This window comes from Cucurbita maxima, unplaced genomic scaffold (assembly GCF_002738345.1).
Source record: "Cucurbita maxima cultivar Rimu unplaced genomic scaffold, Cmax_1.0 Cma_Scf00023, whole genome shotgun sequence".
Classification (NCBI taxonomy): Eukaryota; Viridiplantae; Streptophyta; class Magnoliopsida; order Cucurbitales; family Cucurbitaceae; genus Cucurbita; species Cucurbita maxima.
Window position 1 is genome coordinate 632857 of NW_019272039.1, and position 15061 is coordinate 647917.

Consider the following 15061-nt stretch of genomic DNA (forward strand, 5'->3'; position numbering starts at 1 on the left):
TTATCTTACGTCTAGATGAAAGTCTCGTCCAATAAACTACTTAAAAGCCAAACGATTTCTTTATTATGGGTGAAAGGAAAAGGAGGGTTTCAAATTGATTAGTGATTAATTTTCTTGTTTTCTAAATTAATTAAATTTGATTTGATGTTTTTGTAGGCGATAATCTTTTTGCATTTTTCCTCATTGGTTCTCCAATATTCTGGGAAATATTCTAGCTGCTTAGTGTTCAAATATAAGCTAATTGCTTACACCCCTTCATCCTTTTTGTTTATCCATAGTTGAATGTTCCTACACAAATTTGTTGTTCTTGTTTTGGATGTTTTTTAAACTTCTAAATTTGTTTAGTTTATAGATTCTTCGGCCATTTGTCAAAGGAAAAACCGTCTGACATTTGTTCAGAACGACCAATTAAACGCTCATAACTCAAGTGTACGAAGATTGGAGCGGAGTTTGTCGTTTTCCCTTTTAAGCTTCTCTCTACTCCATGATCGAATCTTAAAATCAAGCATTACCTATATTTGAGAGATCAAATGATATAAGTAACCGTCCATTATAGTTTTCGAACTTTTATAGATGTTTTTATCTGATCGTCTACAAAAAGAAAGGAACGTGACGTCTATGCAAATCTAAGGCATGTCATTGATTGCATACGTATAAAAAGAAATTAAAGCGCCGCTAACTAAATTTCATATAAGTACAGTGACTTATAATTTTGTCGTATTTAATTTTGGTTACGTTAAAACGTCGCTGACTTATTATTACATGATGTAATCATGATTGAAAATATCTAAAAACCATTTATAGGAAGATTTTTTCAATTTTTAAGTCGAAAATAGAAATGTCGTATTCTAAGTCTGTTCGAGATATTTGTATTACTACTACTTTAAGTCTGTTCGAGACCTCGGTTTGAGATGTATGATATTGTTTTAAAAAAATATTAAGAGGATATTACTTTTATTCTTTTTAGAAAAATGAAAAGCATACTTTTAATTTAAAATCCCAATAAAGCTTTTAAAAAATATTGAAACAAACAACAACAAACTACCTTACTTAAAAAATTTCAACTTAAATTGATAAAATTGATTTTTTTTTTTTTTTGTAAAATTTATGTGAAATAAATAACGTTTAACCCACATGAATAATGAGTTGACGGGTACGTGGCAGCTGCTCCCCAATTGTTGCCCATGTAAGGCTAAAAGAAAGCACGCTAAAAATATGAAGCGGGGAAAACCTCGAGGGAGAATAATATTGAAATTCGTACACGTGTCATTCATGCAATGGCTTCTCACAAGAGTTCGATAAGGAAAGTGGGAGTGGGAGGGGAATTTCGAAAATCGTGACAAATTTGTTTTATATGAATTATTCCGTTTACAATTTAAATATAAATAAAAAAATAAAATTATCATAAAAATATTTTCGATGCAAATAATAAAATAAAAATAAATAAATTAGTTGACAAATGAAGTCTTAAATAATAAATTATTATGACGTATATTCTAAAAAGGTTTCTTGTTTTTCAGTAAAGAACAAACCTACTTGGACACCCGCCCTTGTCCGATGGCACAAACACGTTTCCAAAATTTCAAACTTTATGATTTTTATTTTAGAACTAATTACTCGAATTATAAATTTTTTATAATTTAATTTAATTATTTATAATTCAACATGTTCATAGTAAATGACATATACTTTAACCATGTGAGGTAAAAACAAAATGACATAAATATAATTAATAAAAAAGGTAAAAGATTTTCAGATTGGTGGTCAAAGGGATGGTGAAGTTGAAAATGGTTGTTGGATTTGTTGCGGCTTTACTCAATTGCCAAAGAAAACAGCAAAGAGAGTTGACTGAAGCTATATAACTCTTATTCCCTTTGTCTTCTTCTAACCAAGTAACGTCCCTTTTTTTCGTGGTTCTGTTGAGAGACCAAATTCAAATTTCAATTTACTTACCCTTATCTCAATTTTTGTAACAGCTGCATGAACTAAGGCGATAAATATTCGCATATTTTACATTTGTTTCGAGGACGGACACGAGTAAATATCTTCATATTTTAACAAAAGTCGTGCAACAATTTACCATAACAGCAAATGTAAACCCTTTTTTTTAGTACCAACAAAAGTTTATTTTATATTGTGAATAGTAATAATGGGTAAATAGTGAAACAAAAGAATCAATTTCTCATATTTAAGAAAATAAAAAAGGGTAAAATGAGATGGATAATATGTTCATGGAGAAATAAACAAGACAGAAATTTAAGGTTGCCTTGCTGGACATTTGGCTTCCTTAATTTGGTTTTGTAAGAAGTTAATATCAAGGGCAAGACATTTATTTGAAGCAACAAAATTTGTGTTGGGTTTTTTTTTTTCTTCATATATATAAGTAAATTATAGGTTAAATTATAAAATTGATGGCTATAGTATCTAATAAATTTCTGTGTAATTTCATTTTTTAGAATATTTGTGATTTATTTATTTATTTTTGGCATTAAAAAATTTACTTATTATCGCTACCCAAAAGAGTAAGAAATTCCTAAGAACCATTCTTGTTCTCTATGGTAAATATCTTACCATAATTTTGAAAAATGTTTCAAAATCTTAGTTAAATTACAAATCATTCATTTTTCAGCTTATGAAAATTTAAAGATATTAAAAAAAATTAAACAAAAATATTATTTGTAATGCTTAATTTGGTAATGTATAGTTTTTTTTTTTTTTTTTTTTTTTTTTTTTTTTAATAAGAAATGTATCAGCATTTTTAAAAAATTAAAACTGCTAAAACTAAAACAAACAAGTAGAATTTAAAGTATCTATTACTCAAACTTCAATACAAAAAGTTTCTTCATCCATTAAAAAATACAAGAAAAAAAAAATGAAACAAACAAACAATATTTTGAAGGGATTCATCAAGAGGTTTGCATCTCTCACTTGAAGTCTAAATTGAAAAAAAAAAAACCTAGAAAATCGAATCAAAATATTTCTCATTTCTTAGATAATACTCACTAATTCTGTGCTCGTTCTGTATATCTATGAGTTTCAAGAAACATATGGATTGAAGGTTGAAGTTTTCAAACTTTCTGAACTGAGAATTTGTAGACATGTTTTAATTTGATAGTTGAGCGGTGTTCAAATTATCATTTGTTTGATAATATATCTATTAATTTCAAGATTCAATTTAAAACTTCAAGCTTAGAAAGGTTGAGAATTTGTAAACATATTTCAAATTAACAGATTTAAAGTAGGGTATTGAATCTAACAAGATGCAGTAGTAGAAGGCTCAAATCCCAGACGATTTAAATAGTAAAGATGTGTATTGAAGGACAAAGCGTAAATTACAAATATACTGAAGAACAGACACAGACTTAGACACGGACTTAGTTGGATGTGAGATAGTAATTGTATGATAAACACATCCTCTTAGAACACTTAAACACACTAAACCCTTGACTCATAGTGACCATCTGATCCCCACCTTCTTCACTGGATTGAAAGTAAAAAAAGAAAAAAAGGACACACAACAGACACGCAGAAAAACACAAGAGGGACCAGAGAACTTAGACGAAACCCTAGACATGAAAGACACGACAAGACAGAGAAACAAACGGACAAGGAAGAACACAGTTGAAGGTGAACAGGAAGCATTCATGGATGGTGGTGGTGGTGATGAGGGAGATGTGGTTGTGGTTGTTGTCCATAATCAAAGGGATTAGGATCAGGAAGATAAGTAGCAGAAGAAGGACCAGCAGCAGAAGCAGCAGCAGCTCCAGTTGCTAAGATATTGAAAGGAATTGTTTCTTCACGGCCGGCATGATCAAAGCCCAAAGTGTTTGAAGCTGAGTATGAAGAAGATCCAAGAACGCCGCGCTCTTTGAGTTCATGGCAAACATTTTGATACAATTCTCCCAGAGATCCATCAACTTGTTGCAATTCCTCAATTGCCAGTTCTTCAGTTGGAGACTCCCACCAACCACGCCCGTTATTGCCTCTCACCTTCTTCAGCTTCTCAAGCGCCTTACCTTTCTCCTTCTCTGCATCCAGCTGGCTCAGAAGTTGATTGTGTTGCTGGTTCAGCTCGTTGATTCTCAGGCGTCGATGAGCTTCGACAAGCGGGTGAGTGTTGTCGTTTGGCTGAGGGTTTTCATCAAGGAATTTGTTAGCCACAGATTCGATGCATGGATGAGCAAAGGAAAAGGGCTTTCCAGCTGGGGAAAACACGACCACGCCGACTTCAGCGCCGCACAAGGTGGCTAATTCGCTGGCCTTTTTGTAGATGCCGGAGCGGCGCTTGGAGAAGGTGATGAGGCGGTCGTCTTCGTTTTCAATCTTCTTCATCTCGATCTTTTGTCGGCCCTTTGTTTGCTTAATTTTGGTGCTGCCGTCGGCCATCAGAAATCCAAGGGTTGAAGATGGATGAAGGGATGGATGGATGGATGGAGAGGCTGTTCTTGAATTGGTATGTGTTTTTAGTTTTTGTTACATTGTTGGATTTTGATTGACATAATATATAGCAAGTAAAAGAGGGCGTTTGTGAGTGTGTTTGTGTTGTAACAACGTTGGCTATTAAAGCCGCTGAGTTGTCTCTTCATCCTCCCACTCTACTCCCATGGGTGTTCATAGTATTACTATTTCCTCATGTAAGATTAAATCATCAATTCATAAAATTATAATTTTAACAATTCACTTCATAACATAAGAGGATTTTTTTTTTTATTTTTTTATATGTAATAGAATTTAATCCATAGATTAAATTCGATGTTTGAATTGATCAACTCACCTTGTAAGTTATTTATTGAACTAAACTAAATAAAATATAGAACATTTAGGTCTAAATAAATAGAAACCAATAATAGCCAACAATAACTAAGTATTAGTTTAGTTTATTCAACATCAGAACTTAGTTTAAAACTAAAATTTTTAATCTAATTTTTGATTCAAGTACCTCTATATTTAACCTTATATTTTCGAAAATCAAATCAAAATTTGAAAACACAAAAAATAAATACCCCATCCTGCAATTTTTATTACCTTTCAACCTATGGTAGTTTCTTCCTTAATTTCCTAATCTCTCTCTCTCTCTCTCTATACATATATATATATATATATATTTTTTTTTTTTAAAAGTAATTTTTTAAACAATACCACAGGTTGTTTCTCGTGGGAGGAATCTCTCTCATTGTATATTCTGTTTCCTGTGGGCCAAATACGGTTTTAAACCAGAGGTAAAAACCATAAAGTCTACCAGATTTTAAGGAATTGAGTTCCTTTTTAATTATTATTTATTATTTATTAGTTTTATCTTCATTTATTCCAGGTAATTTTCAGGATAAAAATCTCCTACTTTTTAATTTTAAATATAAACATATTTAAAGTAAGATTATCCTGTTATTACCGTATCAAAATTAAAAATAATAAAAAAATAATAAAATAATAAAATAATAAAAAATAAAAAAACTGTCACCCTCTTATTACAAAATGGAGAACAAGTCACAAACTACAACAATCTCTGTTCATCAAATGCATTCCATCATTGTTCTCAGGCTTAAAAATGAGATTGGGAATCGTTAGAGAGATGGTAGCTTCAGAAATTAACTAATGAACATCCACGACAAGGGAGCTCCAAGCAACTTCCAGACAACATATAGGAATATTATGAAGAATTTCGAGCCACCCGAATCTTCGACGAACGACAACAATAAGATAGCTTCTGAAGGAAAACAGAAGAACAAACGTTTACTGAATAGCAGGGGAGCAAAACAAACAAAAAAACAAAGAAGGAAAAGGAAAAACTTGTGATTCCCAACAACTAAGGGGAAAGAATCGTGTTATTTAGTTGTCTCATTCCTAGAGTGTGTCACTAGAGAGCATTTGAGCTTACCTCACAAGACTGTCTCATTCGGTTTCCTCTTCTCCAACGGTCCAAAACTTTTAGGTGGCCACAACTACGCACAAAAGAGATATCAGAAGCTATTTTAAGACGATGAAAGCAATTATAATGATAATAAATCGAAAAATCTAAAGCAACAATGCATAATAGATTTAGAAATATCACTGAAACATAAGGCTGCATCTATGAGGACTAGCTTAGAGTGTAGCTATTTGTATGAGTTATTGCTATCTCTTAGAGATCTATCATGCAAATCATATCGAATAAGGCAGTCTTTTGCCCCTTTGAGGACTAGTTTTCGCCTGTGCCTTATACTTTGTCTTCATGGATTTCCTAGACAACAAATAGTATTTCCCAAGTTATTATCTTGCAAATGGTATTCTAAGTGCATAAATTTCAACTTTCACAACACCCTTCTGATAAGAGTTTCTAAAATCTGTGTTGAAAAGCAGAAAACTACTTTCCACGCAGTCTCCCAAACACGTTTAAGTCTCCTAAATTGTGCTAATATTTGATCCACTTATGACTGTGAGATCCCACATCGGTTGGAGAAGGAAGCAAAACATTCCTTATAAAGGTGTGGAAACCTCTCCCTAATAGAAGCGTTTTAAAATCGTGAGGCTGACGGACAGAACATTTCTTATAAGACCTCTCCCTAACAGACGTGTTTAAAACCATGAGACTGACGGTGATACGTAACAACGGTGGACTTGGGCTGTTACAGTGACCGACCAATTCAGGGAGCTGTTTTACCATAAGAAAAAATAAAATTCATCACTTTAGGACCATTCTTCTTAGGCATCATCTATGACATTTTCAGCTTCATTATCAGGATCTATTTGTACTCTGAATGCAAATAGAACACAGAACCACATAATCCCTGCATACTAGTAATGGATTTTTGTTATGGACAAGCATACTAGTATTGGATCAACAACCATTTTTCTTGATGGAAAGGAATTAGAACATTCATCTCACTTACCCTCCAGAATACTTTCCCTTGCAGAAGACCATAAGGGACGGCCCCAAAATATCTTGAATCCTTTGAATCATACATGTTATCTCCCTCTATCCAAACATGTCCCTTGGGAACCTAATTGAACACAAGGTCAACAATTAAACAACACACACAATTTACGAAACTTCAGAAAAAATGAAGCAAGTAAGAAGAATTCTAATCATCCATACCACAACAGTTTCACACCAATCATTATTCTTCGGGTCTACAACATAGGTAACAGAATCACCTTCCATGCCCATCAAGCGCTTCGCCATTACTTTGCGAGGGTTCTCAGGGGACCTCACGAGGACAATGTCTCCGACGCCAACTCTGCCAAAACGAGTGGAGATCCGTTCGGCAAAGATGAAATCGCCGGTTAGGTTCAGAGTAGGGAGCATGCTGGGACCGTAGGTCTACACACAGAGGAACACGCAGATCAACTCAAGTAAACCCTCAAAATGAGCGTTCTGAGACATTGATTTCAAAGAGACGCAAAATTGAACTTACAAGAGCGGCGGTGCAGACGTATGTGTTGGCGACATGAAGGCCACAGAGGAGCTTCGCTAAGAAAACTGTTCCGGCCAATGCTTCTTCGGCTATGGGTTTCAACTTCGACAGTTTTCTCAGTCCACCCATTTCTCTTACTACCTTCGATTTCACGATTGGACTATAGATACGTTCTTACTTGCTTCTTTTGTTTTGGGCCAGACAATTCAAATGGGCTTTTTCATTTCTTTTTATTTTTTAGTTTAATCTTATTGGGCCATCTGTCATAATCAACCCAAATTAGTTATTATCGTTGTTATAAATATATCACATTTTCTGAAGTCTTAATTTCCTTATTTATTATTTTTAAAAAAATGTTCCTACTTTTTATATCTTTAATTCTAACGCTTGTATATTAACATGGCAGCATCTTTCAATGAAGCTATGTGGAAAACAGTCGGTCAAGTAAGTTGACAACTTTCGACCTATAGAGGAGGTTACGTTACTACTAACAACTTAGTTTGAAAATTGGACATGTTGTGTGTTGTTTTTATTAGGTGGTTTCAACCGAAGGAAGAGCAATGTACAATCTAGGGAGGGCTGAATTGACATATTGGAGTCCAACCATCAATGTAGTTCGAGATCCAAGATGGGGACGAACCTTGGAAACACCTGGCGAGGACCCTTTTGTGGTTGGCAAATATGCAGCGAACTATGTTAGAGGTCTCCAAGATGTGGAAGGAACTGAAAATGCCACCGATTTGAACTCTAGGCCTCTCAAGGTTTCTTCTTGTTGCAAGCACTTTGCTGCGTATGATGTCGACAATTGGAAAGGTGTCCATCGCTTCACTTATGATGCTAGGGTAAGAACAATGTTCATATAAATTATGAATGGAAATAAAAGACATCATTAACGCTTTATTTTTTTTTTTACTACTAACGTTGTGGATTAGGTGACTGAACAAGACATGTTGGAGACATTCCTTAAGCCATTTGAGATGTGCGTTAAGGAAGGTGATGTCAGCAGTGTGATGTGTTCTTACAACAGAGTTAATGGCTATCCAACTTGTGCTGATCCAGTTCTCTTGAAGGACACCATTAGAGGCGATTGGGACCTTCATGGGTATAAATTAAATTAAATTAAAATAAAATAAAATATAACAAAAAAGGATCAATTAAACCATATAAAGATATATTTCATATTGATTATACTTGTTTCTTCTTCAGATACATTGTTGCAGACTGTGACTCAGTTGAGGTTATGGTTAAATATCAAAATTTCCTAAATGATACAAATGAAGATGCTGTTGCCCAAACTCTGAAAGAAGGTAAATTTATTTACTATTTTTTCAATTTCTTCTTCAGGGTAATGTTTTTTTGTGTTGTTCTACAAAACCCATGAATCAATTTCGATTCTTTCTTACGTAAATTTTCAGGGTTGGATCTGGATTGTGGTGTACTTTCCTCGAAACACGCAGAAAGCTCAGTAAGGCAAGGGAAAGTAAGAGTGAAAAACATTGACAAAGCTCTAAACATGTTGAAGCCGGAAGAGTCGCCACATTGGGCGAAGGAGCCAATTTTGGCGAGAAGGGCAGTCGGAAGAGTCGCCACATTGGGCGAAGGAGCCAATTTTGGCGAGAAGGGCAGTCGGAAGAGTCGCCTCATCGGGCGAAAAAGCCAATTTTGGCAGGAAGGGCGGCGGCAACTTGGTTGACGAATAGGCCAGTGCGGCACCCAGATTCCGAAGGTAAATCTCTGCAAAAGATTGATAGGTTTAAGTTAGGGTTTATGTGAAGGATGAAGGTTGATTGAGAAGAAAATGAGAGAAACTATATTAGCCAAGGGGAAAATCGATTGGGTTGGAAAAGGTGAGGTTGTATGTACAGAGTATGAAGAAATGTGATTTGGAGATCAATAGGGTGGAGCGGAAGAGTAATCAATCGGCTCCGACTACGGCAGCCATGAAGACTACCCCTGCGACGTCAAAACCAGCAGGGGTGGTGGAGAAGAAGATTAGAGGATTCAAAAGCCATTGGAAAGAAAGAATCGGGGTTGTTAAACCGAGAGGGCTCTCATACCATGTGAATGTTTGATTAATCCAATTCACTTAAATGATGTGAAAGTTATCTTATTTATAATCAAATAAATTACAAGGATATGAAAATAGTAATAAATGAAAGTAACAATAAATGAAAAGATACATATGATAATAATGCAAATATTAGATATTTGTCTTATAATAAAATATCAAATATAATATATATGGTAAACTATAATTTATTACTAAATATAAATATATGGTTGGGAAGATTACCAGTGACATGGCATGAAGCCTACTACGTCAACCAGCTACCAATGACATCGATGCCGCTCCGCCCAGTGACAAGCCTCAAATTTCCAGGAAGAACCTACAAATTCTTCGACGGTCCTGTCGTCTACCCTTTCGGCTACGGCCTCAGCTATACCTCTTTCAACCATACTCTTGTCTCCGCCATCCCATCGGTGACCGTCAATATCAACAAAGCAATCCAGTGCCGAGACATTGCCTACGACACTGATGTAAAGCTTGACTGCGCCTCCGTCCTCGTCGACGACATAACTTGTTCCGACTAGTTGGAGTTCGACATCAAAGTCGAGAATGTCGGTAAAAAGGACGGTAGCCAGGTTGTGATTGTGTACTCGAAACCACCAAGCGGAATTTCATCAACTCATAACAAGCAGGTGGTTGGATTCCAGAGGGTGTTTCTGAAGGCTGGGGGCTTGGAATCGGTGAAATTTAAGTTGAATGCTTGTAAGAGCTTGGGGCTAATTGATTTCGGTGGCTACAATCTGCTGCCGGCGGGTGAGCACACCATTTTGGTGGGAGATGGCGCGGTTTCTTTCCCTGTGAAGCTTAGCTTCAATGGGGTTTAAGGTTCTCTGTGTCCTCTGTGGGTATTGCTTATGAATATTGTAGAGGTTGTCCGTAGGGTTTAAGGTAAGTTAAGGGTCTTGTGTCGTAGGGGTAAGAAGTGGTTTTAAGAGTTAAACCAGATTGCAGTATTTTCAATTTCTATTGTTGAATTTAAATAAAATATTAATTAATGTTTTATCTAATGAATTATAATTGCTATTGGTTCATTGTTGATTGCCTCTTATTCTTATTGGGCCATGATAAGCCCAATTGAGTAATATGGGCTCTCTTTTGATCTTATTGGGCCACATCGGCATAATCGGCCCATATTTATCTTTAATATTATTCCTAAATATACACCTCTATCTAAAGATCCTTTTAAGTTTAGAGAGAAGCTAAATTGGCAAAAGATGAGCGTAGCTTAATTAATATTAAGGTCAGTTTAATAGCTTTGATTTTTTAATTTTTTTATTTTATAAATCAACTTCTAAAAAACCAACGAAAATTTAATGAATAATTTATTTCTAGTAGTATCAACATAAATTTAAATTATATTTTAATTTTTTTAAAAAAATCATATTTGTAACTTTAGTTTTAATTTAAATTTATCATAATTAAATTATTTAGTTAATTTTCAATTAATTACTTTTTTTTTTTTAAAAAAATTGTTTTATTTCTAGGTCAAATAGTACACAAAATGAAATAACTGTAATAATATAATTTTTTTTTTGCTCTAAATGTTATATAACATAAAATTTATGGTTGGAGTTAGAAATTGATAAGTTCAGACCAAAACAAAAATTTAGAACTAAAAATTAGTTTCTGTTTTGAAAAATTAAGATTTTTTTTTTTTTTTTTGTTGGTTGAGATCATAATTAATAAAGAAATAATCAAATCTTGTAACAAATTCTCAATTCCAACGCAAGGAGCAATTTCAAATTCTCACTATATATAGAGTACCATAGTTAGGATTTGTTAAGGTACTCAAAACTCAAAACTACAATGGCTCAATCATCGATCCTTATTGTTTCCATTTTTGTGTTCTTTGTTCTGTCTACTACTGCTAGACGTTTCCCGAGAGGAACACTCCTCCTTGAGGATTCTTCCTCTGTGAGCAACTTCACTTTTGTCTGTGAACCATCTCGATATGTCAATCTTGGGTTAGATATTTCTTCATTTCGCTTTTGTAATTCATCCCTCTCTTTTCTTGAGAGGACTAAGGATCTAGTAGATAGAATGACATTATCTGAGAAAGTTGCTCAACTTGGCCACCGTGCCCTTGGAGTTTCTCGCCTCGGTTTGCCGCCGTACAATTGGTGGTCAGAGGCTCTTCATGGTGTCTCCGATGTTGGCCCTGGTACTCGATTTGATGATGTTGTGCCAGGCGCCACTAGTTTCCCCAATGTCATTTCCATGGCAGCATCATTCAGTGAAGCTATGTGGAAAGCGATCGGTCAAGTAAGTCTGACAACTTTCGACCTATAGAGAAAGTTACATACATTGCTACTAATAACTTAGCTAGATAATTGGACATGATGTTATTTTTTATTAGGTGGTTTCAACGGAAGCTAGAGCTATGTACAATCTTGGGAGGGCTGGATTGACATATTGGAGTCCAAATGTCAATGTAGTTCGAGATCCAAGATGGGGACGAACCCTGGAAACACCCGGCGAGGACCCTTTTGTGGTTGGCAAATATGCAGTGAACTATGTTAGAGGTCTCCAAGACGTGGAAGGAACTGAAAATGCCACTGATTTGAACTTTAGGCCTCTCAAGGTTTCTTCTTGCTGCAAGCACTATGCTGCCTATGATGTCGACAATTGGCTCGGGGTCGAACGCTACACTTTTGATGCTAAGGTTTGTTAACGTTGATGTCGACACTTTTGACGCTACACTCTCAAGGTTTCTCCTTAATGCCTTTATGTTTATTAACGTCGTGGATTAGGTGACCGAACAAGACATGTTGGAGACATTCCTTAAGCCATTTGAGATGTGTGTTAAGGAAGGAGATGTCAGCAGTGTTATGTGTTCTTACAACAAAGTTCATGGCCTTCCAACTTGTGCTGATCCGGCTCTCTTGAAGGACACCATAAGAGGCGATTGGGGCCTTCATGGGTATAAATAAAATAAAATAAAAAAGGATAAATCAAACCATATAAATATATATTCATTATTTTTCTTTTTTTCTTCAGATACATTGTTTCAGACTGCGACTCAATTGAGGTTATGGTTGATCATCAACATTTTCTGCAAGATACAAATGAAGATGCTGTTGCTCAAACTCTGAAAGCAGGCAAATTTATTTACTCTTTTTTCAATTTCTTCTTTTGGGTAATGTTTTTTTGTGTTGTTCTACAAAACCCATGAATCAATTTCGATTCTTTCATATGTAAATTTTCAGGGTTGGATTTGGATTGTGGTCAATTTTACCCAAATTTCACAGAAGACTCGGTAAGGCAAGGGAAAGTTGGAGTGAAGAACATTGACAAGTCTCTAAACTATCTCTACGTTGTTCTAATGAGACTTGGATTCTTCGATGGAAGCCCCAAGTTCCAATCACTTGGAAGCAGAGATATTTGCAATGATGAACACATTGAATTGGCCACTGAATCTGCCAGACAAGGAACTGTTCTTCTCGAGAATGATAATCACACTTTGCCTCTCGATACTTCTACTATCAAAACCTTGGCTGTTGTTGGACCCCATGCCAATGCCACCTCTGTCATGCTTGGCAATTATGCAGGTCAAATTCTTGCCCAAAACTCCCATCTTTTCAATCTGGGCAATGCCTCTGTTCTTCTCAAGTTCTGTCTTGTGTTGCAGGAGTGCCATGCCGAGTGAAATCTCCGATTGATGGACTATCAGAGTACGCAAAAGTGAACTACCAAATGGGTTGTGAGAATGTTGCTTGCAAAAATGATACCTTCATATTTGAAGCCATGGATGCGGCCAAGAACTCTGATGCAACTGTGATTCTTGGGGGTATTGACTTGTCCATTGAAGCTGAGAGCTTGGACAGAGTTGATCTTCTTCTTCCTGGTTTCCAAACTCAGCTCATCCAACAAGTTGCAGCTGTCTCTAAGGGCCCTGTTGTTCTTGTCATCATGTCGGCGGGTGGCATCGACATCTCTTTCGCTAAGAATAATCCCAACATCAAAGCTATTGTCTGGGCTGGTTATCCCGGCGAAGAGGGCGGCCGCGCCATCGCCGATGTTATCTTTGGAAAATCCAACCCAGGTCAGAATCAAAAAACTTGTTGTGGTTCTAACTTGCTTGACAAGTGAAACTGATTTTGTTGTCTGGTTTTAGGAGGAAGATTACCGGTGACATGGTATGAAGCCGACTACGTCAACCAGCTACCAATGACATCGATGCCGCTCCGGCCAGTGAAGAGCCTCGGCTATCCAGGAAGAACCTACAAATTCTACGACGGCCCTGTCGTCTACCCCTTCGGCTACGGCCTCAGCTACACCTCTTTCACCCATACTCTAGTCTCCGCCAACCGATCCCTCGCCGTCAATCTCGACAAAACAATCCAATGCCGCGACATTGCCTATGAGGACACTGCCTTCAAGCCCGACTGCGCCGCCGTCCTCGTCGACGACCTAACTTGCTCCGACGAGTTCGAGTTTGAAATCAAAGTCGAGAACACCGGTACAAAGGACGGTAGCCAGGTTGTGATCGTGTACTCGAAACCACCGAGCGGAATTTCTTCGACTCATATCAAGCAGGTGGTTGGGTTCCAGAGGGTGTTTGTGGATGCTGGGGGCAATGAATCGGTGAAATTTAAGTTGAATGCTTGTAAGAGCTTGGGGCTAATTGATTTCAGTGGCTACAATCTGCTGCCGGCCGGTGGGCACACCATTGTGGTGGGAGATGGAGATGTTTCTTTCCCTGTGCAGCTTAGCTTCCATGGGAATTAGTCCTTTGTGGGTATTGTTTATGGATTTTGTAGGGTTATCTGTGGGGTGTAGGGTAGGTGAGTCTTTGTGTAGGGATGTTAAGAAGTGGTTCTAGGAGCTTAACCACATTATCTTCGGTGAATAATGTTAATAAATCAGAAATTGTTTAGAAGAAACGAATTTGACTGCATGAAATCAACCCAATCATATTCATTTATAAAACCCGAATTTAAAGTGAATGAATGTGACATGTGATACCGCTCTAAATAAATATGAAAATATTATTAATCAATTCAGAATAAAAAATAGAATTGACATCAAATATTCAATATTTAATATTCACAGATAATATTCATATTTTATTATAGACTAATTCAAACTAGCAATAAATTACCATAAATTTTTACTAAACTAAGTTTTTTTTTTTATTTAAAATTATAATAGAGGCTTAACTCAAATAATTTATTTAAAAAATAAAATATCAAATTATGGTGAGTGAATTAGCATGTTTTGTCTGTGTATCAGTGTTGATGATGTGTTGATGATGTGTTCTTAATTTCTACTTCTATTTCCATCGCTACCTTAATTTATACTTTCTATTTAGTCTTTTTTCTTAATTTCTACCTTCTATTTCAATCTCTGTACAACTAAATTTATTTATTTATAAATTTCTTTCAATTTTAGTATGTTTTCTTTCTTAAAAAATAATATTAATTAAAATAAAATTATTTGATAATTTCTATTTAACATTTAGTTGACATTAAAAAAATAAATAAATAAAACATCCTTATAAGCAAAAATTATATAATTATAATATATAAGGTTAAATTTTACTTATATTTTAATCCTGAAATTTTAAAAAAAGTGTTCAATTCTTTTAATTATTTAATTCATT

The 15061-nt window shown here is 35.4% G+C and overlaps 3 protein-coding genes and 1 pseudogene across 4 annotated transcripts; 2 read left to right on the top strand and 2 right to left on the bottom strand.

The window, feature by feature from the left end:
• Positions 1-3286: 3286 nt before the first annotated feature.
• Positions 3287-4554, bottom strand: LOC111496989 (agamous-like MADS-box protein AGL62). Its single transcript, XM_023147588.1, has one exon. It carries the CDS (start codon positions 4384-4386, stop codon positions 3643-3645), a length of 744 nt encoding a protein of 247 aa, XP_023003356.1. The 5' UTR covers positions 4387-4554; the 3' UTR covers positions 3287-3642.
• An 879-nt stretch (positions 4555-5433) lies between these two features.
• LOC111496939 (mitochondrial inner membrane protease subunit 1-like) lies at positions 5434-7549 on the bottom strand. Of its 2 annotated transcripts, none has more exons than XM_023147518.1 (5): positions 7392-7549; positions 7073-7297; positions 6867-6977; positions 5876-5939; positions 5434-5701 (listed from the first exon to the last, which is right to left on the bottom strand). In XM_023147518.1, the coding sequence occupies exons 1-4, from the start codon at positions 7518-7520 to the stop codon at positions 5877-5879; spliced, it is 528 nt and encodes a 175-aa protein (XP_023003286.1). In that variant the 5' UTR covers positions 7521-7549; the 3' UTR covers positions 5434-5701; position 5876. The 2 variants fall into 2 exon arrangements, with proteins under 2 accessions (XP_023003286.1, XP_023003285.1); XM_023147517.1 differs by having other exon boundaries at positions 5434-5704.
• Positions 7550-7790: 241 nt separating this feature from the next.
• Positions 7791-10400, top strand: LOC111497401 (annotated as a pseudogene).
• A 1012-nt stretch (positions 10401-11412) lies between these two features.
• On the top strand, positions 11413-14319 carry LOC111496935 (probable beta-D-xylosidase 5). Its single transcript, XM_023147511.1, has 7 exons — positions 11413-11721; positions 11816-12121; positions 12210-12379; positions 12457-12557; positions 12666-13007; positions 13088-13501; positions 13574-14319. Exons 1-7 carry the CDS (start codon positions 11500-11502, stop codon positions 14185-14187), a joined length of 2169 nt encoding a protein of 722 aa, XP_023003279.1. The 5' UTR covers positions 11413-11499; the 3' UTR covers positions 14188-14319.
• The last annotated feature ends 742 nt before the right edge of the window (positions 14320-15061 follow it).